Here is a 26,424-nt window from a genome sequence, read left to right as displayed (position 1 = left end):
GGAAAATTGAAATGACCAAAGGCAAATCATTATTTTTCAATTACTGATGTTTTTATTTGAGCCACCATCTAAAAATATAATTTTGCACTTTTTCATCTTCAACTACTAAACAACAAAACTGCCTTACCTTTTGCAAATTAAAAGAAACAGACAGTATACGTAAGCATCTTAAATTCTGTCTACGTTTCTATTTTTTATACTAAACTGCACTCTCTTTATAGCCTTAATACATACTTAATGTGTGCAACAAATATATGGAACATATCATATGCTGTATATGTGCTAAATAATTTAATGCTACAAAACATCCATACTATCATGTCATAAAATGTTGTAAGCAACAGCAATAAAGAGGCTAAATTATTTGCAAGTGAACATCGTCTGCAATATTTAGTCCGATGTAGAAGCACAAACAGTTCTTGGTTCATGAAAGTTGCAAAAAATATTCTGTGCAACACTTACATCATGTGGCTGGATATCTAAATAAAATCGTCTGATGTTATGGTTCTAAAACTAGCACAAAAAGCTGAATAAATCTATGGAAAGTAATTACAAAATGGTCTTTTAAACCACTAATTAAACGTCTGACTGCAAAAACAAATGTTACGTTGTGGTAATAAAACAGGATAAACTTTCACAGCAAAATTCAAACAATGTATGAAATAAATCAAGAAGGGTTGAGATCAGACTACGACCACATCTTACTCCCTGTGGACAAAAACCTACAAAACACACAAGCCGGAAAGCAACAATTACTTTCTCAAAATACCCCCTCAAAGTCAATTGTCTTATGCTTTCAGCACAATGCTAAAAAAATTAAGTATTTACATTAAAAATACTGTAGTTAAGCCTTTTGTTTACCACATTTACTGATAACATTCATGAAAAACAGAAACATGTCTTCTACAAGTACACAACCCTTCTGAAAGAATACAACAATATATATTGTTCTGTAGCTTGAAGTTGCAATCAGTATCAGTGGTCTGACATGACAAAGGCATCCAGTTTTCTTAAAAACATAAGTTTGTTCGCAAACAAACCATTTTAAAAAGGCAGTAAACTGTTTACACCACCCTACTTTATCCATAAAGTTAAACAAGTTTTAGATCAAGAGGAATGCAACATTTGTTTTACATTTAAATGTGGAGAACACTTGCCCTGGAAAACTATGCAATGTAAACAGTTCAACAAAATGTATGTACAGAAACAGAACCATGTTGGAGTGTTGTAAGAACATTTGGTGCCGAAGAAAAAAAAAAGATTAAAGACTAATTTTAACTTGACACACTACTGATGCAACTCATTTTAAAGAAATGCCAAATATACCTTTTAACTTTTATTAAAGATGTGACTGATTGAATCAGCAATAGCATGTGCGTGTACAAATTTACTAAGACACAAATGGTTTGATTTGACTGTAGCAAAATAGTCTATTGCAAAGCTTTTATTTTGAAAAAAGGCAACAGGAAGTAGGCTACAGTGGACTTTGACAGCAGTGAATCGATAAGAAGCAGAACAGAAAACTTGCAAACGTCGGCGCTGCAGTTGTCACCAAGCTTGAATAGAAAAGGTGGCAGGGGGAAAAAACATAATATTCTACATTATAATAAACTAAGAGACGCATTGGTTGCAGTCGTGTGTTTACATCTTCGCATTGCTTTAGTGTGAGAAAGTGTCTGTTTCCCCCTTACCTCTTGTTCAGTGTCCCCCTGTTCCGACACTCCAATCTCACTGGGCAGCTCGGCCAGATCCGTGACCCGAATGAGTCCGTCGTGGAGGAATATGGTCTCCTCCTTCACCGAAAGCCACTGGGACGAATCCACGGCCCCGGAGCCCATCGCTCTCCCCTCCGACAGCGATGCCAAAAGGGTCGAACATTAAAAATTCAGTGGATGATGACAGAAACGCCCCAGACCAGCCTGCTAACGACCTGCTTACATACCTGCCGCCGTCTTATCTAAGCAGGGTCGTCTGTCAGGGCAGAGCGCACAGACAACAGGCAGGCTGGGCAGTGAACGAGCAGCGGCGGCAGGTCCTCTGTCGGCTGCTTCGGTTAGCTGAAGCAGAGCTAACTTAACGGCAAAACTGTTACCGACACCGAGTCGGTGGGCGTGACACTCGCGCTAAATCCGTTATTACCTCGCGCTGTCTAAGCGGGAGTCCGCTCGGGACGAAACTATACCTCCGGCGATTTCAGTTTACGGTAAAAATCCCGTCACATGCCTCCCCGGTACCGGCCCAGTAGCCGTGTCACTGCCTGCAGAAGATAGCGGCTGTCAGCGCGAGGCCATGTTTCCAAGGCCGACTGCTCCCAGCATGCACCGCGCGCCTGAAGAATAGCTGTCAAAATATCATGAGCTCATCACGGTGGCAACTTACTTTAATCATACCAAAGCTGCTGTGATATTTAAAGAGTATATGACAATTTTATTAAACAGAAGAGATAAAGTTTACATGTTTGCAGTTTCTACATGTCCCGTCCCAACTACTTTATAACGTGAGAGGAAAATAACATGCATTATGATTGGCATTAATTATGTTACATAAAACAATATCAGGTTTAATTTCTATGAGTGAAATTATGATTAATGGACATATAAAGTTGCGCTCAAAATTTAAAGAGAAAAAGGAAGTTTATAAATATAATTGTGTGTGTGGGGGGGGGGGACTTTACAGAGCAGGTGGAAGTAAGGTATAAAAACATATGAAAAAAACTTCAGGGTGATAAAGAACCACAACACTGTTTGGATTTTTAAAAAATGGATAAAATGTGGAATGAGGTCCAGATTTTTACAAAACAGTATATTTCACAACACTGCAGAGTTGCTCCTAATTTTAAAAACACATATGTTTTTTATAGCACATGATATGGATCATGAGCAAAACTTTGCATTTGTATATATGGTCATTTACCATGTCCTAATGTATTTGTGTCATCACTTTTATTAATACTATTGTGATTAATATTGCACACAATGCATTAGAATGGATTTGTGATTCAACCTGCACAGTAACCAAGGCAAAAAGAAAAAAAAACATTATTTGTTAATTTAAAAAAATATTTATGTTGCGATTACAGGCAGTTGATTTTTCTCTTTCAGAATCATAAATGAGCTGGTTTTGTTTCTTTACACCAATATGCACATTCTGCTATATATAAGCAATGGTTTGCCCTATTATTAAAATAAGAATGACTGTAAATTGTTAGATTCAAACAGTACAATAAGCTATATTTATTTCCACATCTGGTGAAGTTTTTAAAACACATGTTTATATCAAAGTAAAGTATTACAATAGCCAACCAAATACTAACCATTGTGTATCATCTAATGAGAAAAAATGTAAAATATCAGTGAAATGTGAAGCTTTTAACATTATTGCTGCAAAAAAGTTCAGTCTTCAGTCATTTAGGCTGTGCTTTCATGTTTAGCTTCAGGCAGTGCTTATAAAGGCGAAGAGGAATCCTTTTCTTTCTGTCACTAAAAACTCCAATCCCTGTGTCGTTTTCCTTTAGCTTCTTAAGTGCTTGATGTAGGTCAAAGGCTTTAGTGAAGCCTCGAGAACATCTAGAAAAGAAACAATCAAAACATCAGTCAGGTAAAGCAGAATTGTTGTAAGTTGTGTTAACACAGCAGACAAGGTAATGCTGCAGTCAAAAGCTGTGAGACTTGAAGAAACTCTTCAGAGCTTACCACCTTTTTTTGCGTTTACATTTTTTCTCCTTTGGCAGAGTGAAACACTGCTCCGAGACAAAATCCACCAGGAGGGAGCGGGGAATACTGAGGTGCCTGAAGCTTTCCATCTTAAGAGCCAAGCTGTGAATATGACAGACAAATAAAAATTTTGAACTTTGTCAAGAGACCCGACAGCGCCAGTCATCACTAGGATTGGAACCAGACCTATGGAGCCTTCACTTGACCCCCAGCAGAGGAGGGAGCGTGACAGGAAAAGGAGCCACTGGAAGAATCGAGGTGAAGGCCGAGAAGAGAAGAAGATGAGGCGACAAGGAGGAAGTGAAATGATTTGAAGTTAATCAATTTTAATGCTGGCAAAAATAGTCTAACTTGAGTAATGATTATACTTAATTGCAATGTGAATGATTAACTAATGAACTATGATGATTATTGTGTTTTCAAATGTAAAATGGTGACATAAGGATTCACAAAGGGGTTCACAAAGGGAGCGACTACTGGAAGGAGGGTAGCTGGAGGCCGAGCTCAAGGCTCCCGCCTGATGACTCCTGGAGGAGACACGTCAGACTCAGCCTCACCGGTCACCTCCAGGTGGCTGTAGGTCCAGCCCGTCACCTCCAAACCAAGAGGGAGACATCGTCTCCTCTCCAAGAGGTAAACTGGGGGAGGAGCCAACGGATTTCAACTTCAAAACCAGCAAAAGAGTCAGACATAGGACAGAAATAAAACAAATGAATTTGAAAAAAAAAAGGATGGGACACAGAAATGGAAGTGGAAGCGATGAAGATGTTGAAGTTCTCCTTGGGAGGAACAAGGATGGATAAGATTATGAAGGAGATCATCAGAGGTTGAGCACAGGTTGAACAACTAAGAAAAAGTTACAGAGGCCAGACTGAGAATGTTTGGACATGTCCAGAGGAGGGACAGTGGCTGTGTTGGTAGAAGGGTATTAGAGATGCAGCTGCCAGGAAAAAGACAAAGAGGAGAGATGTGGATGCAGTTCAACAATGTAGAAATAGCTAGAGTGAAGACTGAGGGAGATGGAGGAGGATGACTCATTGTGACCACTGAAGAGGAAGCAGTTAAAAGAAGGTATTCTTGTTATGCTCTTATAAACAAATCTGTCCACACTAAAATATATAAGCTGTTCATCCACCGGTTATGATATTAAACTCAGAAATGGTGGCACACGTCTTACATCACCACCTAAAAATTCAGGTTTCCCACTTTAGGTTCTAAAAGGTCATATTTAAGAACTACTTTCATACAGATGATAGATGCAACCACACACAAACACAGTTGTCCAAATAGCCATGTGTTTTTTTAAACTTGGCTGAAATCTACTGAGGGAGCTGGAGTGTAACAAAAGCAGATGTGCTGATATAAAAGCAGACAGCAAAACTAAGAATATAAAATATGAAAAAAAAACTGAATCATGAAACTGAACATTATGCAAAAAAAGGAGCTGGGAGAATAAAATCACAGGAAATTATAGACCGTGACACAGACAACTGTTTACAAGCAGGAGCAGATTAAACTGTTCAAATCAAACTAATGAACACACAGCTGTTTTCCTGCTTCAGCTCCACCACAATCATTACACTTTGCTTAATTTCTGTTTCTTTTTTTGTTGATTTTATCTGATACAAAAAAAAAAAAAGACCATTATATCTGATTCCATCGTTCAACTGATATGAGTCATGTTTTGAGACTACAGCAATAACACTGTCTCTGATCCAATAAACACATCACTGTGTCAGGTTACATGGCATGTTTTTAGTTTTTAACATGTTATGGCAGAAATCACTAACAAGTCATTTTATTACTGTAGGCAAATTCCACTGAGGTATTTTACAGGAAGAATGTTTTGAATAAAAATACACTTTTAAAACCACATAGTGTGTTGAAACAGGGTAAAAAAATGAAACAAAAGAAATATTTACATTAATTTTAGCAGGCATGTATCCCAGGAAATTTAAAGTTTCTGCAGCTTGGCTTGATAGTTTGAAATAAAACCATAACAGGTTTTGGATGACCAAAGCCTAAGGACTATGCAATTAAAAATATACATTAAAATGATTTTTTATATTACCGGCTGGTGCAGTCACAGTGGTAAGCAGTCTTGAACTCCATGTTCTGTAGATTATATTTCTTCTCTAATGGAGGAATTTTAAATTTACAATCATCCAGGTGTTTGAGGCTTTGACACTGGAGCCGACTGTCTGCAGGTGTAAAAAAATGAACACAGAATGTTATCTTTATGCACTCCTAAAGGAAGCATTACTAGATTAATATCCTGACCTACTTGAAAGGAGCACAGTCTTTAAAAAATCTCTAGAAAGGACATTTGCCTCAGGCCACTTTAAAGGCAATATTAAACTAAATTTGCATTTCACCTTTTAGTCACAGCTCATCTGGGAATTCTAATAATTTGAATGAATGAATTTTAACTGTAGTTTCTGGAGCTCATTGTTTGTCAGTATAAAGATTGGTTTAAATGTTGAAGCCAGACTGAATGAGAGATGGTCTTTAAGAGTTGTAATAAAAATAATAAATAAAGGCTTTTATTAACAAAAAAAAGGTCACTGGCATGGAAGCAACAAGTACTTAGAAAACCTGGAACATAAACAGGTAACATGGAATGTAACACACCAATTATGAAGACCATACAAAGCACTCACACCAGAATGAGGACAGAATATAAAGTTATAAAGTGACTAAAGAGCTTGACTAAGAAACACCTGGGAGAAAAACACGAGGAGCAGGTGAGTGTGGGCGGGGCTAAAGCAGAGACCAGCAGGAGGAGCTGAACAGAACAAGGACAGGGAGTGACAGAATGTAAAAGACAGAACCAAGAAGAACACAAACCATGACAATCAGCCTAAAATCAGTATACTTATATGAACTTGTTACACCACTACCATCTAGAGGTGTAACAACGTAAATTGATCCACACTGATGTATCGATTAAATGATTAATGATTCAATTAGATCAAGGCATAAGGAAAACATCCATTCATATCATCATTAAATGCCCAATGTAGATTGATGCCCATTTAACAATCGTTTAAAAAATTGTTCAGAGGGCCATATGATATTGCACCATATCGTTCACAGACTTGTGAATCGAAGTGATTTAAAATTGCATCATGACAGATTTGTGACATTGAAACACCTTGTATTGTCATCCAAACAAATTGGTATAACGTGATAAAGACGTTGATTTAAAGACCTACTACTATCTTATACACACTCCCACTGACCAAACTGTATTTTTACTGTTTCAGTATTTAAAAAATAATGTCAATAATCTATAAACCAATCAAACAAAAAACAGTGGGGTCATTTTGTACAAATATTATTAGAAATAAAATATATTTAATTAGCACTAAAAGATAAAATAATTAGGTGAGCAGATGGAAAATATGACTTGCCTTGAGTTAGTCTTGTTATCGACATATTTTGCAGCATCGTCTGAGAAACTGAGTACCTACTAGATTTGTTTAATTTTTATGGATATCATCTGTATGAACCCAAGTGTCAGCTAGCTCTGCAGCTAATGCTGTTAAAACTGCATTTACCTGTAAACTGAGTGCAGCATGCTAAGAATTAGAAGTGCAAATGTGACCCCGGTTAGATTTTTATTTTTTTTTTTTTTTTGCTTGTTTAAACAAAGAGCAGCTCTATGGTCACATTTATTAGGTAACTACTCCAAGTGAATCTTGTCTCCATGATGTGGTGTTGTTGTGAACCTCAGAGGCTGTCAGAGCTCACCTGTCACATTAGGCAGCTGGTTCTTACAGACTGGGTCTTTTTCTGCTTGGATGCTTGCAGCTGCAGTACCACCTGAGGGCTGCTGAGTTGTACGGTTCGACAGCAGATGGAGATCCAGCCACTTTTGTGACTTTTCATCTCTGTAAACAGCGGCTGTTGTCATTCGTTTCGTTACAATGGGTGTTGGATAAACAGCTGCACTCCCAACATTTCCAGACGTGCCCTGATCTGATTTTTTTGTTGTCTTTTTAAGGTTCTCTTTCTTGTTTTTCACCCAGTTGGTTGTTAATCCTTTTGTTTTTGTTTCTCCCAGAATAATAGTTGTCACATGGGATGCTGTTTCTTGCTTTAGACAGTTTTCACAATATAACTGAGAGGAGTTATTCCTGGAGCCACAATAGATGTGTTGCTTTGGAAATTCATTTTTATGTTTTATACTTGTAGTCCCCTCTTTGTCTCTTGTTTTTGTTTGGTGTTGGGGTTTCAGCCTCTGTTTTAACGGCGAAGTAGGTGAATGTGTTGTTTGTGTCTGAGGGTCAACTCTTGTCAACTTTTTCTGCAGACCTGTGAGGTTCTTTCTCTTATTCTTCTTTTTTCCAAATCTTTTTTTAACTGGCGTCTGACGTTTGGGAGGGTGAGTAGTGATGCGTGTCCTGGGTGTTGTGGACACTTGTGAGTGTCCTGGTCCAGGTATCTTCTGGTGCCTTTTACATCCGCTCCCCTTGGTCCTGTGGTGAAAAGTGTCTCCTCTGGGAGAGTCTCTGGCATCACATCTATGTTTAGTTTTGGGAGGTTTCCTTTGAGGTCTTAACATGTAGGCTTCAGGTAAACGCTGTTCTTCACTGTTTGTTAAGTTCATGTTGTCTTGTTGGCCTGAAACATCCGAGCTGTTGTAAGGCAGGGGGCTTTTGAAAACAGCATATGGAGCCTTTTTGGCAACTTTGCACCTAGAGAGGGTGAAAAAGGCACATTAAAACCAACAGAAGGGAAGCCCGTGGGTTGCTGCAGAATTATTCACCTACTTGGTAATCTTAACATTTTTTGGCTTTACAACCTGGAATTTAAATGGACTTTCAATCTGATAAAATACTTCTAACAGTTTAAGATATTTCTAAAAATAACTGAAAATTGATGTGTGCATATCTTTTCATTTCCTTTGCTCTAAGGTTCCAACCATTACCTCCAGAAGCCACATAATTAGTTACGAAAGAGCCACCTGCCAAATGATATGCACCCGTTCTGACAGCACCCATAATTACCAGTGAATAGTAAGAGCTGCCACCAAGCTACACACAGCTCTCCACACAGAGTGTTGGGAAGAAGTACAGATCAGGGTTGGTTTACACAAAAACATGAACATCCCACAGAGCATCACTTTTTTTTTTTAGTTGTGAATTGGAAAAACAACGCTACAACAGCACAGGGTCATCCTCCAAAACTCACAGACTGGGTAAGAAGGGCATTATTCAGAGAAACAACCAAGAGAGCAGAGATAACCCTGATCAAGCAGAGCGGTTCTGCAGAGTTGGAGGATCTACCCATAGGACTACTAGCTGCCTAGAGCTGGGCTTCATGGAACAGTGGCCAAGAAGAAAAAGGCATTGCTATGTAAAAATTTGCCAAAAGACACATGAAAAACTCAATGGCCTTAAACACATATTTAAATCATAATTAAATCAACACTCTGGCAGGAGAAAGCATTAAATGTTCTGAAGTGGCCCAGTCAAAGCCCACACCTCAATCCAATTAAGAAACTTGGGTGTGCTTTAAAAATTACCGTATACAAGTGACACCAATGCAAAGGGGCATTTTCTTCATAAAACATGGGCACCAATTCCAGTTTGATTTTGGGAGGTGAATACATACGTGCACCAATTTTCAGTTAAAAACGTGCCAATAATTTCACCCATTTATTTCAATAATTTGGACTTTTTGTCTAGTTATAAACAAATTGAAAATCCATTCAAATTTCAGGCTGTAAGGCCACAAAATAAAAATAATTCTAAGGAGGTGAATACTTGTCCACACTTCTTATATTCAGCTGATGTGCAACGGCTTTAACAGAACTCCCAAGATTACGCATAATTGTCCTGTTTGTATATATATTTATTCATTTGAGTTTTACATCAAAAAAATACATTTTGTTTAGCTTGTTTGTGCATACCTTAAATAACTATTTTTATTTGGACAAACTGGATTTTTATTTTTATTTTATTTTTTTATTTTTTGGCCAAGTTTCTGGTTTCATATAAAAACTGCAAAACAAACATCCTAATCACACATGAACTTTATTTTTGCATAGGAAAAAAAAAGTTGTGTTCTGCTCGTTATGCCTAACATCCCTCAGTCAAAAGTTCAAGCACCAAGCCTCTCACTCACATTCCCCACCAGTACATCTGAGTGCATCGCTTCAGCTGCTTCAGCTCGAAGCAAGGAACCTTCAGGATGCTGAAAAAACTGTAGCCCACCATACTTGAAATGCTATCGTTCATGCCCAGAAGGCACTGTCGGAACCTGGGAGACACAACGAGAGCAAGCAAAGGTTAAAAAAAGTGATCCAGTCACACAAATAGAAGGTAAACCTTTTCGAAAACTGTTCTTTTTTTACAACTCAACTCAACAAAAGGTGCCTGTCAGTATTACGTAAAGTAACAAACATCTCTGCAGGGCATAAATACTAAATTAATGCTCACACAAGCCAAAATGGAGAGAAATGTGTTAGGGAACTTTGTTTTTATCACTCATGGATGAATAGTTTTATCACATTGCCCCAGGTTTTCTCTTTAAATCTGGTTTTGACTAATTGACAAAATTATACAGCATCATTCTGGAAAGGAAAAAGGAGACTGTAGAAAAGTTCTTAAAACTTTCACCTCGAAGCAACTCTGTCCTTACGTGTCTGTTCACATGGGGGATGTGATTTGCTGCTTACAGGAGTTTCTCTGGAGGCAACGAATACTTGAAACTCAAACTCAGGACTGAATGCCTGGTGGGTGTATACTGAGCAGTGGTGGCTCTAGGATTTTTCTGAGTAAGGGGCCATCAAGGGGCCACAATATTCATAGAGGGGCCAAGCATTTGTTCAGCATCCCTGCACACAAATCCCTGGTTTTGGTAAGGTGTATATTAACAAGTCACACATTTAAACACTTGTAATTTTAAAAAAAGCTTGCACGTCTACTTGCCAATTTTACATGCATTTTTACAGTACAAGGATAAAATACTCTCAAGCACACAGCATGTGAGAGAATCCAGCCATCATTTTTGAGTTGAAAGACTTTTTCTGCAGGATTATTCAAATTTTAAGAACAGAAAAAAAAAAACTTCTGTCCGCTTGATTCATGCTGGACTTTTCTATTTGGCTCTTTAGTGCCTCTAGTGTTTGGACATGAAACTGCAGCCAGCATCATCACTCTTGGGCAAAGGACAGATGAGTGACAGGAGAGGGGCACTTCAGGGGGCCAGTCAAATTTCAGCAGGGGCCAATGCCCCCTGTGGCCCCGCCCCTAGAACCGCCCCTGGCTCACCTTCGGTCACACTCACAGTGTGAGACAGTGTAGAAGTTGGGGTTGAAAACGCCGTAGTTCACTGTGAAAGCTGGGATGATGTGCGAGCAGTGGTCGTGCTCCCGGCAGCACCTGTCTGCTCTCTCAAACATGCCTGCACACAAGAGACAAGGCCAAAAACCATTTGTGTCGATACAAAACTGGTTCATCCCTTGAGTTTAGAAGCCACTGTCCACGTCAGACTTGTAGCTAAATTATAAATCAGTCAATGAGTAAAAACAAAAACAAAAACAAAAAATAAAAAAAACAATGAACTAGCAGACATGAAAAAATAATTTGAAGAAAATAAACTACCAACCCAACATAAAAGTCATCACCATTGGGTCTTAACCTCTGCTTGAATTAAAAGCCAAAGAATAAATACCAGTATTTACCAAATGTTTTACTAACCTCAGTGATCTGTATAAGAAGAGACAAAAGTGAGTATGAGAATACATGGAGACAGAAGGGTGGCCAGGGTGCCATCCCTGCAACCTGACTGGCCACCCAGTTGATTGACAAGTCACCTGTTAGTATGTGACACTGAAAGACGAGCGATTTGTATAAAAGAATACAGAGAAAGTGGATATTGTCTTCTTTATAACAGTAATGTGTGAGATAGATAAATATAAAAATGCATGGGTTATGTCAATTATCAAGAAGGTATTTCTTATATGTGCTGCAGGTTTGAGGATCGGTTTCCTTTATTTGTTGGGGCACCTCCTGAAAAAACCTTGTGCTGCCTTTTAATTAAACATCTGACTGTGGAGCCAAGACTATCAACAATATAACAGAGAACACGACATTTTCCAAACAGATAACTTTTACCTTATTGTTAAGGAAATTGAGAAAGTTTAAATCAGGTTTTTGAATGTCATTTAGTTGATTGGTGTTGATGGATATTATAAATGGAAAAGGGGGTGCTAATGGTTCCAAAAGAAATAATTACAACACGTATGAATAAATAACTTAAACAAAAACACATATGAAAATGATCATAAATGAAAACGAGTGGAAAAAGAAGCCAAAGTTAAAAAAAAAGTTACAATTTCCCTTTGGATTTAATAATGTTTTTTTTTTTTTCAGTTGAATTGAATTTATTTTAAAAAAATCTCTGTAAGATCTTCAGATAGTGTGGAGAAATTTTCATAATAAAGACGTTCGAAATTATGATTTTGTCTGAGAATAATATAAAAAAAATAAAACAGCTTTGGTGTTGCATTCATCAGATTTTAGTTGAGACATAATCATCCAAACATTGATGATCAGTTCCTGCTGCACACATGAAGCTCTGTTTCTGACTTCTGCAAGAATTAGATCGTGTGTTTAAAAACAATTGTAAAAAACACATTACAGTGCAACATTCTTACCTAACTGTTCGTATCCCTCCGCCTTGGTCCCGCTGCCACACCACAAAGTGCCTGGAAATATCCAGGACCGTTTCCTCCGACCTCTGCCCTCGGTCCCGTCTCGTCTCGTGCGCTCGGTAAACTCCGGAGCGCGAGAAGGTGAGCGCGCGCACAGGGCATCCCGAGACAGCAGCATGCTGACGTTAACCCCCCGCGACACTTCTTCATCACCCCAACTTTTCTTTCCGTCGCATGAACGCCGGTATCCTTCCGTGACGCTCGGATGTGAGTTTATCTCGCACGAGACGAGCCGCGCCTCGTCACTCCACCTGGTGAGGTACAGGAGTCGCGCGCCAGCCGCGTCCTCGCGCAGGAACGTGACGAGCGTTTGTCCGTCGGTGCCGAGACTCGAGACTCTGAGGCAGGACGCACCTGGTCCGGTGACAACAGCTCGTGCTGTCAGTAAAACGAAACAGGACGAGAAGAAGACAGCTCGAAGACGAAGCCCGCTGTTCATTTTGATGTCTGAGTTCCCACCCGGTCCTGCTGAAGACCTGCAGAGTTTAAAGGTGTTTTTTCCTGACGTTGTCCCTGTGTCTCTGAGGAAGGCATGGAAATGGAAAGTCCTCTCATTGGTCTGCTGATGGGGAGAAATTTGATACTCATCTTGGCATCAGGTGAGTTTCTGAGGTCTCCCTCCTGGACCACCTGTGTTTGCAAACCGACCAATAAATGGATGGATGTACTGTGTGTCTGTTAGCCCATCATCACCCACTGGATGAGTTTTATTGAAACTCTCAGATAACAATCTTTGTACTTATTTGGAGTCAGCTTGATTCAGCTGATCAGCCTGCAAATAAAACCAGCAACATACAGAAACTGAGGTAAAACTAGCTGAGACTCATCCTTATCACAAACCTGAGTGCTGATCCATCTCATGACATCTTTCTTATTATTACAGGTGTTGTAAACATTTTTTGACATGGTTGTTCTCCTAATTTCAACAAGGAGGACAAACTTTAATGAGTTGCGATGTGACTCAGCTGATTTCAGTCAGTAATATTTAAAGTAAAACAAAAACAAAATATTTTGTGGATGAAATGAAATCATTTATAATTCCTCCTATTGTTGTTACACTCTCTGTAACGCAGGGTTGGGCGATATTGGCAAAAGAATTAATCACGATTAATTGTGGTATTTAGCCGATAACGATTAATTTGACGATTGATCCCCTGGAGTATGTCCTAGTCACATGACCAATTTAGCAGGAAAGATTTGCTCTTCGTAAAAATCTTTTTCAAACTGTGTCAAAATCACAGACTTCAGGCTGTCCTTCAAATTTTAAATTGCGTTGATAAAGAAATGACAGAACTTTTGTTTAAATGTTCGTCATATTTGAAGCAGAGAGGAGCACCAAGCGGACTGACCGGGGAACTCTCCAGTCAGTCTGCCTGGTGGCATTAATCGTATTAATCATCAAGTGCCAAAAAATAATCGATTAATGTTTTTCTGACGATTAATTGCAGACGATACGATTATGCCCAACCCTACTGTAACGTCACTCCTGGCACCATTTTATCTACAAAACTGATCATCTAACAAACCTTCTTCACAACATTGTTTGTTATGTTCCAGTGATTTCAACTTTGCTTGTCCCAAAAGACCACACCACGTTTATCATCTCAGTTTTCTGCTTCAAATGACTGGAATGAGCTGCAAGAAAAGACTAAAACTCTGCGTCTTTGTACCATTATTCTCCTTCAGTGACCCTGGTTCTGACTCTACCCTAATCCCATTGTAGTATGTACAGGAAATATTGTGATGCAGTTTTCAATTTCTGTGTTTTCATATGTTTAGTGTTATAAAAGAGTAATACCGTATGTTGTTGCAGTTTTTTTTTCTCTTTTTAAAGGTGATACAGAAAAATGAGGACTTCGTTCAGTTTCACATTCATGAACACAGAAAAATCAGATAAGATAAGAATTTCACTAATTTCTAAAACTAAAATTTGTATTCATTCTACTTCTTTAATCCTTAGTTTTTGCAGGCATTTCTTTTTTGTGGGATACATTTTTATTTATCTGTTCTAAATCATTTTAGCCAAAGCAGGAACTAAAAGTACAAAAATGTAACTTGTCTTTAATATTTGAGTCAAACTATTACTGCTGAATAAAATAGAACTATGCTACTAAAGTAAGTACCTGTAAAAAGTACTAAACAGTGCTTGAGTATACTTTCCACTTTGGTTCATAAAGCTGCATTCTTAATTTCATTTATTACATTTTTAGTCTCAGTTTTCTCCAGTTCTCTCCTCTGGATTCTAAAATCTCTTCAAACACGAGAAGCGTGCCGTTTTCCACCAGGTTTTATTAGTCTGTGTAAACTTTCTGCAAAACCTCTACATGCAAAGTTCTTTGCAAACGTACATATTTCCACTTCATGCACTATATCTATGTACAAATACAGAGATAAAGGAACATTCCACTGAATTGTCAGAATCAAGTAGAAGACAGCTATGACTTTAGCTTAAAGAGAAGCCTGTTTTTTTTTTAAACATTTGATCACCGTCATGTCATGATCACAGCAGCTGATGTAGCACAGAGTAAAGACTGGAGAAAAATCGGAGCCACGGCCACGTCTCAGGGGGGCACAGTGGAGTAAACAAGACACTGGAAAGCTCTGAATGTGCAAGAGCAGGACTCCTCAGTGGAACACCGAGATCACCTGCGGTCTGCTACAAGCTTCTACGTTCGACGCGCTCTGCTGATTATTCGATGCTAACACACCAGTTTGTTCAGATCACATCGTCGTCATGCAGAGTGCAGCCTCTTCTGCAGGATATAAAGTATCAGTAGGAATGTTATGGGAAAAAGTGTAAACATCGATGAAATTACAATAGCATTTATCTTTTACAAAGTATATATGTGTATATCTTGAACCACAAGACACATCATGCATAGGATTATTGTTGTTTTTTTTTTGTTCTTGTTTTGACATTGGAGTAACTTGCAGACAGCTGTAGAAACTGAGGTCGTTCCACTTTGTAAGGTGTGCTTTCCTTGATTTGCTGTAATTGGTGATGAAACGCTCACCGGATGGTTAGAGGTGTGGCAGAGGGGGAGGAAAAATGGGTCCTTTTTTTCTTTTTTTTTTTTGTGCAAAGGGGTAAGTTGGTGGAGGAGGTGGGGGCAGGGAGTGGGCCATGATCGCCCCAGGCACATGAGAGTCACAAGCACAGTGCATGCAGGTGGAGCTGCACATACTTTTGACTTGTTCCACAGTTTCCGTTGGCCAAATTCTTTAAGGATTCTCGGAGGAAACGTGTGCATTCGGTGTAAACAGTGCAGTAAGAATAAAAAAAACCCCTCTGAGGGGTCAGAGTGAACCACGAGCGGAGGTAGCAGGACAAGATCCCTCTTTCTTTTTTTTTTTTGTCTTCTGCCAGCTTTCATTGCAACGAACAAATTAAACATCAACTTTATGATTCATGTTTTTTTTTTCCCGTAACACATATTTTGTACGTCGCACAAAAGAAAATTTACATCTTGATTAAACATGACATAAAAACTCTTGGTAAACTATATACTGTAGGTGTGCTAGAATATAGAAATCACAAATTAACAGCAACTGATTAAGGAGTCGTCTAGCTCATGGTCCACTCACATAATGACTCATCTGTCCTATCAGATGGCTATACTAACCTGAGCAATGTAGAAGTATGTAAACATTTCTTGGTGGAAATATACAAAATGTTCATACAGCTGAATATTTTAAGGTGCAGCTGTGTGGTTTTGATAACGTGTGTAGCCTGGCATGCTTTTTTTTATGGTTTCACATTTTAAACACAGCACTATGTGAGGAAGTTCAAGTACTGAACTTCAGGAGCTTGAATGATGGTTCCGACCCCTGATGCCGTAGCATATTGCTTTTCTTCATCCGTACCAGTGCAATTCATTTCCTTTCATGGTGAACGTGCCACTTTTACTGCCTTTACATAGAATCGCTCACTAATACTGTATGAGGGCCTTTGTGCAGGTAAATTGTGACAGACGTCTTTGTTTGATTTTTTTTTTTTTGAGTTACAAATTCATTTTCATCATGATTAAGTATCATCACAGGCAAAGAAACTCTATTCTCTATTAGTGAAAGGAAAATACTGAATGAGTGGAGAAAACGAACACCTGTGTGATTAACAATATAAATATTAAAGCAAGAGCTCAGACTTTTTGAAGTGGGGCTCTATGGAAAGAGATATGCACAATCATTATCTTACCTGTTGTAGATAGTTCTTGAACAACCACCATTTAGAAAAAAAAAGTTTAATTCTGAGCAGATCAGAGCTGAAGGTCATTTTAAAACAACTCAAATTCCACAAATCTTAATATTCTTCAAAACGTTTACATTAGTGGAGGGAATCTTCATGCACCTCATGATTCGATTAAATTTTGATTCAGAGGGTCGAGATTAAAAAACAACTACTCTTGCATTTCGATTATCTTGAAACTTAAAAAGATATGACTTATTTTGTACAAATAAACACAGATATAAATATTTTTATGTGTAGTAAAAAAACCTATATTCATTAGCTGCTGACCGGTTAGCACATATGGTAAAATAGCACTGATAATGCTGAAGCATCGTGTTTATCTATTTGCAAATCAAATGTTTCAAATTCTTTACTAAAGATGGTCATTTTATATTATTTATTATTTATATAATTTACGCACAATTTCTTTAGGGTTCAACAAAGTTTTATAAGATGTGAAAACCCAGCTTTACTACAGCACAGTTCTACAACAGGAAGCTACGGTAACTCTACTGGGACAAACCTTCCTGCAGACTCCATAACAGCACCTGCACAGATTAATGTTGCCAACAGGAAGTGATACAGCTACTCCTAGGGTTTGCATGAACACCTCAAAGTTTCAAGTTGGCACATTTCCACTTCAGTGTTAGTCCAGCTCAGATTAGTTGTCAGCTTGTCAGTCCAATCAGAATTAAACCTCTTTTCTCCTTACTGAGGTCCTTCAAACAGCCATCTACAACAGGTTACATAGTCATCAATCATATTTTATCCACAGAACCCCACTTCCAATGAGCTGATCTATCCATTCAAATGGGGAGTAAATGCAAACAGACTGTGGAGGATAAACATGAGCTCATGCTGTGTGGTTAATCACTGGCAACGTGGTTCTCGTTCACCAGGGTGTGCCAGCGCTCGATCCTCTTGTCCTTGTTCTTCAAACACTCGTACCAGTGCTTCAGCCGCTCCCCTTTGGCCGTGATGCCCAGCTGGCACCCACCTGTCAGAAAGGAGAAGAAGCAGGTGAGAATTTCTTTCTTCCTCTCTTTTCTTCTAAACACTTTAATGGCTGTGACACTGATCAGATACTTACCTATGTAATCATTGGATTTGCCAATATCGTAATCCCACACTGAGATGTCTAACGTCTTCTTGGCCAGTTCACTGTGTTTGATTTCAAACCCAAACTCCTAAAATTTGATCCAGACATTTAAAATGTTAATTTAAATTATTTTCCCCTTTATGAATGCAACAATTTAATTTAGAAAAATGACAAGCTGATGACACTTTTGATTAACTCTCTTTTTTTTGTCCAAACCTCGTTAAACTCTGGGTTCAAAGTCCTCTTCTTGATTTGCGTTTTGCACTTGCCCTTCTTCCCCATATCAGGTTTCAAACATCTACAAAATGACACATGCGCAGAATGTAATTTATGTTGTTTATTGCATGAAATGCCCTTTTTCCCCGCTCTATTTGTTCTACCTACATTTTGACATATGGGTCAGAGTAGCCATTAGCATCCATAGCGGCCAAATGAACGCAGCGCACGACCCCCACCATGAGACGACTCTGCTGCGAGTTGTACATGAGGGAGATCAGAATCCGGCCGCGCTCCTCTGCCTCTGTGCCATCCTTCCCGGGCTAAAACAGAGCAAAGGGAGAGAAAGAGAGAGAGAGGAAAAACCGATATTTGTACAGGACTGACTGTAACGTCTGTATGAACTTCTGGAGGAATCTGTCACGTTTAGACATGCTCAGAAACAGCCATTGCCTCATCTTCGTAGAGCGCTATCCCCCTGGCTCCTCCGGCTGTCGCGGTTCTCTTCGTCTGTCAGGAGGAATAAGATTAGCAGCAGGGTCAAGTAAAAGACTGAGACAAGTTAAAAAAAATAAACGGAGGGCTCTTTGATTGTCTCACTCACAGGCACGACTCTCTCTAGGCAGACATTGAAGTTCTTCTTTTGATTCATCTTCAGCTTCTTCAGCGCCACCCGAGTTTCCCCAATAAACTCGTTATGCCCGAACTTGTCTTCGTCGCAGACAGAAAGCCTGTGGAAAATTGTTTCAGAAAAAAATGTTTAATTATAGACATAAATGCCATTGCATAAAGCAGACAAGGTTGATGCAGTGGGGTGGTTTGAGCACGACTGCGAGGTGAGTTACCCACCTGAGGGTCTTGCGTTGCATGTCCTCCTCTGTCAGGCCGTGGTAGGTGAGTGCCTCATTCCACACAGGGTTGCGAGTGTTTCTCAGGGTTTTTGTACGCAACTTGTTGGACTGTTGGATAACAGAGAAGGAGAAGAATGAATGCTTTCTAAATATAATCATCCAAACTCTTATTTCTGTTTTTGTCTATGACCACAAGGGGTCAGGAGTGAGCTATCAGAGATTCCTCATCAAATCAAATCAGGGCTAAAAATTACTAACCTTTTGGGGGTTTTGGTGTGTAAATACTTTCAAAGACAAGGAATTCATATAAGACAGGTATGATTGTTTACCTTACTCGCCCCTGGCAGCAGGTGAAGCTTCACATAGGGATCTGCTAACCCATTTGAGTCCATGGGCTTCAGTCCCTGAGAAGGAAAACAAAAGAGAATAGTGTTAACGAGATCACAAGCGTTGGAGAGCAGTTTAGCTAAAGTGCCATTCAGGAGCTTTTAAGCATGAGCCACTTGACTGAAATTGTGCCTTCGTGTGCGAAAATGAGGGCAACCGTGGTACCTTTGCTTTGATGATGCTACAGTGGAGGCTGTTGCTTTCCTGGTCGTAGTGAAGACTGAACTCAAGAGAGCCCAGAGTCGCTGAAAGAGACCCAGACCAGCTGTAACTTTAAACTAGGACAGACGGAAAACCTGCTTTTAAATAAATAAATATACAAACGTAGTCTTTTTCTGGTAATTAAACAAGAATCGTGTGGTTAAAAGTGTGAATGAGATAAAGATTTGCTAAAAGGATAAAAAAACAGTCTTAACCATCACTTATGAAACATTAGCAGGCTTCAGATGACTGTTAGGACACTATTAGAAGCACATAACATGAAATTAATTAAATAAACATTCAAGTCTCGGTGGAGGACTCTGCATGTAGGGGAAAAAAATACAAAGATTGAGAGGCTGCCCACACAGATTTTCTTTGGACGAGTTTGATAGCTTGGCATTGCTAGATGCTGGGAAACAGCCTATTCAAAAGTGTTCTGTTAATTATCCTAAAATGTCTATTAACTTCTTCGTGCTTAGACTCACTAACTGCAAAAATGCAACGTTTAATTTGATGAAGAATGAAGGCCTGCAAGTGATTTGAGGGAAATAGTCACATCAGCATGCCCAAACAGGAGGAATCACATGCAACACGAGAGGTTTGCAGGATGGTTAGTGTGTTGGGAGGAGAGAAAGTCCTTCTAAATGTGGAGGGTGTACAGTATTATACTTTTCCTAACTGCACCTCATGTAACAGATAACACATGCATTTTCTACCTAAAGGCAATAAATACAAAATTATTCTACCTTCTCTCACAATCTACAGACAGAGAGATGAATTGTAATGCTTTTAAATATCTATTGTCATGGGACAAAATAAAAAACTGCCAGTTTAACAATTTACTTCAATAATTTTGAGTAAAATGTTAAATCAGATTATATATTAATATTTTACCATATATCTAATATCCAGTTCAGTCCAAAAGGAAACATTTATACTAATATTCACTCATGTTATACTTCAGTAACAATTGCCTGATTATTAACCTAATTAACTTGAACATGACATTTCATTAACCTTTAATAACCAAGGCATTTACATCAAAAAGTATTAGCAAAAGGCTGTTGAAACCTGTCAACAACACAACTTTTCTCCCCTTCATATCTCCACAGAAAACTCTCTCTGCCTCTTTGCTCCAAGGGAACAGATCCAAGGGGAATTTAAAACTCGTTAGTCTTGTTACGCATCAAATTGTTTGCACAGCTCTAACGACCTGAACCTAAAAGTAATAATAATTTCAACCCAATTTAGAATAAAGTCATTTCGTCCCTTCAGGCTAAAATAAATTTGTACTTTTTAAAAATATTTATCTTTATTTACAAATATTTTGCCTATAAAAATCCATTGTGATTTGTCCTCTTTGAAATCAGTTTCACCGTACTTTTAGATTTCAGCTAGCCTTTTGCTAGTTTTAGTTAACGTTAAATGGTGTTTTGGCACTTTTAGCTAGCCTCTAAGAGCATTTGGCTTTTATCTAGTTAGCCTTACGCTACCTTTAGCTTTTATTTAAATTAGGCTTTTATTTCTTATACATTTTTGATAGTGTTTTGCTCATTTAACTCTTTGTTAAAGGGGCAATATCATGTAAAATCAACTTTTTTGAGTTTTATATCATGTTATAATGTTATACTCACATATAAAAACATGCCCAAAGCCTTGCTTTGACTCATTCATGCATGTTTGAGAAATCCTGCAGCATTTTAAGGCAGCCATGCTGAGGAGCAAAATGACAGGTGGAGACCAGAAACACCTTTTGGAACCAGAAACGCCCCTGGGACGTGTCTTCAAGCTGAACCTCCTCATCAGGGAGCACCCCTCCCCGCCCCCCACCCCACACACCCCGCCCATCACTCCTGCAAGCTCTCGGCAGTAACAGAGCAAACGAGTGGAAGTGAAAGTGAAACTTAAACTGTCTGCTGAGATCCACTACTTCTCACTCAGTGAAGCTCTTTTCAGATTCAAAATACCATTGAGGAAATGTATTTTCAGATGCCAAGTAAACTGCATCATGGCAGCCACCCACCCCCACCCCCCATGGGACGGGACAGAAGCAGAAGGTGGTTCTTAAAGAGACAGAGGTCAATTTCAAGGCGTTTAGAAGAGGAAGTGATGAGAAGATAAGTTTATTTTCTATTTAAACATAAAAACAGCATTTTAATAACAACTAAAGGTGACATACATTCTTTATTATGGTAAAGTATTTAAATATATGCCTGAGAAACACATAATATTGCCCCTTTGATGTTCTGCTTCTTTCAGGTTTAATAGCTCAGTTTCAGCTTCTTAATCAGTCGTTCAGCACTCAGCATTCAATATTAATAAAATGCAGAAGTTAAACATCTTTAACTAATTTGAATACAAGATATGTTACAATAATAAAAACTATTCTTGGGATTTTGCTGTAATGAGTGGGAGAAATGGGAACCTGTACAGAATGAAATTAATCTAGACTTGTCAGCACATGGGGCACTCACTGGCTTCATCAGAGTCGTAGTCGTTGGCGTCGTCCTCCTCCTCCGCTGGGGGAGGTTGCTGCCGGGGGGGAGGAGCGTTGTAGGCGGTGGGCTGCCTCCTGTCCTCTCTGACTGCTGGAGGTGCTCTCTGCTCTGGAGGAGCTGCGGCACCTTTGTCTCCTGCTACAGCAACACATTCATTCGTCAGCGTTAGCAGAGAACGACAAACTGCTGCTGAATATTCACTAATCGATGAGGAAACCATGAAAACGTGTCCTTGCTGTTCCTCACCCTGATGGGCCGCGGCGCCTAAAGCGGCGGGCTGTGGTCTGGCACTCTGTACGGGCACCATCTTCTTCATTGTCACCACGCCTCCCTGACCGGCCTCGTCGGGGCCGACCCCGCCCGTGGCCATGCGCAACACTGGCTTAGGGGCCACAGGTGGGTAACCGGCGCGGCCCTGTGGCCCTGCAACTAAAAAAAAAACAAGCGTGAGTGAGTTAAACAGTGACTTCCACATGGCAAGCAGGAAAACTGCACAATCACTCCACTCTCCACCTTCACTGCAGAGGATTCTGTAACGCTGCCAGGTCTTTCTGAATACTTCTGATGTTGCATATTTTTTTGTTGGAAAGGCATTGACCTACATGAAGCTGTAAGCAGCAGCAGCAGCTCAGACTCTGAACTGACAGCTTCACAGTCTGCCTGTTTTATTTGATTTTTTGTTTTTTACTGATAAATCACAGTGCACAGGTAATCCCACAGAGTGTGACAAATTAAACTGTCTGACTTCTCAAACCAGCACCACTCGGAGGCTCATTTTTATCTCAGCATGCAACTTCTGCCTGCTTTAACTGAGGACCTCGTCGCCTCCCTCTGCCACAGTGGGGAGGCCCCACCAAATTTAGGAAGCAGCCGAGAGATATAAATGACGAGAACAAAGCAACGAGATGTGAGGGCACAGGACAAAGAAGGTAAAATAGATGGATAAATAGGAACTAGCACAAGTTAGTCGACAGAGAATTTTGCTGGTGATAATTTGATTTGTGCTTTGTTTTGACAGAGGATATTTATTTTTTCTCTGTCTTCCTCTGTCAGGAGTCACGGCTGTACTGGGAGTTATGTTGTTTCCACATTGTGTACGTAATGACAGTGACTCAGCACATAATGAAATAAAAGTGACACGTTGTACAGCCACGTTTCGTCTTCCTGAAAGCTTTAGGCCTTTTTCAAACATCTACCATTGTAAAGAAGCCATCTGAAGTTAGTAACAGCCAATAGCATGTGGAGCTGTGCCAAAAGGAAAAACAGGCTTTTGTGTTGCGACCCTTTTCAGCTAAAAATAGACGCCCATAGAAAGTGACAGTGGAGCCATTTTTACACATGTATATTTTTCCATTATTCTAACAGCAGCTGATGCTTCAGTGTTTGATTTACTCCACTGGTCCTTTGTCTTGAACATTTTTTGCTGCAGAAATCTCACTCGATCAGATCTAATAACATAAATTATTATTTTTATGATGAAACCAGTGTGAGCTGCTGCAGACAGGCCTGTGACGTCGCTTTCAATCTGCAGGTCAGAGGAACTCAAGCCTATTTTTGTACTGAATGAATAAACTTTCCAGTTTAAATTACATTATACAACATTCCAACTTTTATTAAGATATTGGTGGAGGATATGTTTAATAAAATGCCTGATGTGGTGCATGAACCGAAATTAATATATTTAACGTTCATTTTTATATATTTTGTTAATGTCAAAATCAACCTACTTGTTTGATTTCTATTTGTAGAAATTCAGAATTAAATTGAATATGTTTTAATGCTGCACAGGAACTCCATTCAAAAGGCAGAAGATAAGGTGAAGCTTTTAGACAGGAGGCTATAAGAGGTTCTACAACAGGGCTATTCAGCTGGCGGCCTGCGGGCCATATCCCACCTGCAGGTGACTTCAATCCGGCCTGACAAATTTTTTTTTAACTTCAGCGACAAATATATGCCTGACAATGTCTTCATTTAAAATTAAATTACATTTTAAATATTAAAAATGTGACGTTTTTATCTAACTTATTTTGAATTACATTTTAAATCTGAAAAGTTTTTATTTAATTGCTGGGTGTCTGTTGGCTTTCCGTAACTGTGGTCCACCTAGCAATTTTTTTTAAATAGAACAGAAAAACTAATATTTCTTTGACAGGGCCATTAAATTAACAATTTATTTCAACAGCCCTGTTCTACAGCAATGTAAAGCAGTGATTCCCAACCAGGGGTACGTGTACCCCTAGTGGTACGTGAGCATATTACAGGGGGTACGTGAAAAAATCTCTCAGTTGTGTAAAAATAATTAATAAAAAATGATTTTCGCAATGCGGAAAATGCTAACTGAATTGCAGAATTGACAAAACAAAATGGAATCCAGGATAAAATGTAGAATCTCACAGAATTAGCTTTGTTTGGTTTAGTTTCTGATGTACTTTGGACAATACAACGTATTTTGGGTGCTGCCGCTTCCTGTACCTACCATTACCTAGTTTATTTCTTTAATTACTTATTCACTTTCAAGGCAATGCATTATTCTTTATGTTTAATTTGAGTTGAGAATAAAATGCCTGAGAGTTAAATGTTCAAGTTAAGAGGATTAAATAAACAATTTTCATTTAATAATCAGTTGTACATTATAGTTTTGGAGAATCTTCATTACGTTTAACTGAGGGGGTACTAGTGGTATGACAAAATGGCTCTGGGTACACAAGTCTAAAAAAGGTTGGGAACCACTGATGTAAAGTATAGAATGCACACTGTAGATTTTACATTTAAATCTTGTAAAAAAAGAGCTAAAAACATCCTGACCCTGTAAGTCTGTGAGTAAGCAGACAAAGACAAGGGCTAAAAAAGGAAACTTGCCTGAAGCTGGCTGCTCGGAGGCAGGAGCTTGATTTGGACCTGAGAGATAAACATTGAAAACAATCTGTCAGAAAAAATAAAATAAATAAAAAGGCCTGGAAGTTGCTCGGTTGAAATATTTACACTGAGCAGAGAAGAGAGCGAAGGCGACAGGGTTTACCTGCTGGTTGTGGTTGGCTTACTGCCTCTCGGGGCTCAGAGGCCGCCGGCTTCTGCAGGTCTGCTGCCTCCGGGGCACCGTCCTCTTTTGTTTTGGATAACGGCATGGGTGACGGCAGGAAATGCTTGGGAAAACCTTTGAAGAACCAGGCACCGGACCGCTTCCACACCTGAGCAGGATGGAAAAGAACGGATGCGTTAGGCAACGGTCTGTTTGTTTAATATTATTGCTGTGGTGTCAGGCACTCACCTCTCGCTGTTCTCTGCAGATCTTGCACAGCCACACAGCGCGAGGCCGACTGCCACACTGAGTGCCACACTTGGTGCACATGTGCTGCACAAAAGCAAGGCAAAACACAGATCGGTTTATTGGAATGCTCTTGTAAAGATGTAATTTGCAAACAAGAAGCTGGTGTGTTTTCAGTTTTAGTCAGGATTTCAGCGGGGGGAGGGTTTTGTTTGTGTTTGTCTTCTAATTGGCTTGCCTTTTTGCAGTCCTCACACACCACTGAGCTGACCCCAGGTGAGCCCAGCTGCTCCCCACACAGCAGACAGCGGGACACTCCGTCTCCACACACTGTCTTCTTTATGTCATCCAGGCGGTTTATCAGGCGCCTGGGGAAGCACAGAAGAAAATCTTTCTGAAAAGGTCACAGTTAATTATCCCACATCCAGAATTATGCATTTCATTAGTCTCCATGCAAGACTTTTCTTTTCTTTTTTTTCTACCAGTAAGTGCTCACCCAATTCTCTCCTGCTCCATGGCCTCCATTTTCTCAGCGCGAGCAATCACATTGTTAATAATCTCCTTCTCTTCATCTGTCAGGTCTGGACCGGGACCAGGACCAGGCTGCAGGGTCCAGTTCCCCCTGTTAGCCAAAACAAAAGTCTTCAGTTGAAGGTATGGTTTCTAGTTTTAAAGCTCAAATAACACATTTGTTCATGCAGAGAAGCAGTTTAAATGGAGCAAACAAAACAATTACAGGCATCATTTTCACATCAGAAACACACAAAGCAAAAAAAGTCTAGAAGTGTTCTTATCGTCTTAGAGGTGGGAATGAAAACTATTTTGGTAAACTGGAAATCAATAAACTCAATTATTATTACACTTTGGAGAAGAGCATGCATCAAGAGGAAAACATTTCTCCTCCAACCCTCAATCAAACCACTAATTTGAGTAGATTTTGGAATCCGGACAAACACTTTTTAAACCTTTAAATGCTCTCCAGATTTTATGATCACATCCCACATTTCATGCTTGCCTGTTTATTTGTTTTCAACAGCCAACTTCTGTCTTTTTTATAAACCAAAATACCTCTAATCTCCCCCTCATGCCTCTTAATATTCATCTCAAACTATTCCTGTGTATCGACACATTTAACTTTATTTATTTCTTTTTTGTTCTATCTATCTATCTATCTATCTATCTATCTATCTATCTATCTATCTATCTATCTATCTATCTATCTATCTATCTATCTATCTATC

The 26,424-nt window shown here is 39.2% G+C and overlaps 3 protein-coding genes and 1 long non-coding RNA gene across 10 annotated transcripts in view; 1 reads left to right on the top strand and 3 right to left on the bottom strand.

Moving 5' to 3' along the window:
• Positions 1–2,300, bottom strand: part of hectd4 (HECT domain E3 ubiquitin protein ligase 4) — a 40,695-nt gene extending 38,395 nt beyond the window's left edge. For all 4 annotated transcript variants that reach the window (XM_014012077.1, XM_014012080.1, XM_014012079.1 and 1 more), the window contains exon 1: positions 1,692–2,300. In XM_014012077.1, coding sequence (XP_013867531.1) covers positions 1,692–1,838 — 147 coding nt within the window. In that variant the 5' untranslated portion in view covers positions 1,839–2,300. The remainder of the gene's footprint in view (positions 1–1,691) is intronic.
• A 625-nt stretch (positions 2,301–2,925) lies between these two features.
• LOC106520127 (group 3 secretory phospholipase A2) lies at positions 2,926–12,899 on the bottom strand. Of its 3 annotated transcripts, none has more exons than XM_014012070.1 (7): positions 12,382–12,899; positions 10,994–11,126; positions 9,846–9,980; positions 7,467–8,413; positions 5,785–5,914; positions 3,696–3,815; positions 2,926–3,566 (listed from the first exon to the last, which is right to left on the bottom strand). In XM_014012070.1, the coding sequence occupies exons 1-7, from the start codon at positions 12,875–12,877 to the stop codon at positions 3,404–3,406; spliced, it is 2,124 nt and encodes a 707-aa protein (XP_013867524.1). In that variant the 5' UTR covers positions 12,878–12,899; the 3' UTR covers positions 2,926–3,403. The 3 variants fall into 3 exon arrangements, with proteins under 3 accessions (XP_013867524.1, XP_013867527.1, XP_013867525.1); XM_014012071.1 differs by having other exon boundaries at positions 3,421–3,566; positions 3,712–3,815; XM_014012073.1 differs by lacking the exon at positions 9,846–9,980.
• A 1,810-nt stretch (positions 12,900–14,709) lies between these two features.
• The window catches only part of LOC106520128 (rabphilin-3A), a 26,429-nt gene continuing 14,714 nt past the window's right edge, over positions 14,710–26,424 (bottom strand). The window contains exons 4-19 of one of the 2 annotated variants that reach the window (XM_014012075.1): positions 25,680–25,805; positions 25,422–25,551; positions 25,187–25,270; positions 24,938–25,106; positions 24,778–24,816; positions 22,165–22,347; positions 21,895–22,056; positions 19,385–19,464; positions 19,162–19,236; positions 18,831–18,940; positions 18,586–18,712; positions 18,435–18,491; positions 18,150–18,304; positions 17,982–18,063; positions 17,757–17,853; positions 14,710–17,663 (exon numbers count right to left, since the gene is read on the bottom strand). In XM_014012075.1, coding sequence (XP_013867529.1) covers positions 17,533–17,663; positions 17,757–17,853; positions 17,982–18,063; positions 18,150–18,304; positions 18,435–18,491; positions 18,586–18,712; positions 18,831–18,940; positions 19,162–19,236; positions 19,385–19,464; positions 21,895–22,056; positions 22,165–22,347; positions 24,778–24,816; positions 24,938–25,106; positions 25,187–25,270; positions 25,422–25,551; positions 25,680–25,805 — 1,807 coding nt within the window. In that variant the 3' untranslated portion in view covers positions 14,710–17,532. The remainder of the gene's footprint in view (positions 17,664–17,756; positions 17,854–17,981; positions 18,064–18,149; positions 18,305–18,434; positions 18,492–18,585; positions 18,713–18,830; positions 18,941–19,161; positions 19,237–19,384; positions 19,465–21,894; positions 22,057–22,164; positions 22,348–24,777; positions 24,817–24,937; positions 25,107–25,186; positions 25,271–25,421; positions 25,552–25,679; positions 25,806–26,424) is intronic. The other variant, XM_014012074.1, reaches the window with a different exon arrangement.
• LOC106520129 (uncharacterized) overlaps positions 25,759–26,424 on the top strand; it is a 5,940-nt gene continuing 5,274 nt past the window's right edge. Inside the window, exon 1 of the long non-coding RNA XR_001310508.1 lies at positions 25,759–25,837. This is a non-coding gene — a long non-coding RNA (uncharacterized LOC106520129). The remainder of the gene's footprint in view (positions 25,838–26,424) is intronic.

Source organism: Austrofundulus limnaeus, unplaced genomic scaffold, assembly GCF_001266775.1.
Source record: "Austrofundulus limnaeus strain Quisiro unplaced genomic scaffold, Austrofundulus_limnaeus-1.0 Scaffold88, whole genome shotgun sequence".
Classification (NCBI taxonomy): domain Eukaryota; kingdom Metazoa; phylum Chordata; class Actinopteri; order Cyprinodontiformes; family Rivulidae; genus Austrofundulus; species Austrofundulus limnaeus.
Note: the sequence above shows the minus strand (reverse complement) of the source record. Positions and strands in the feature narration are given on the sequence as shown.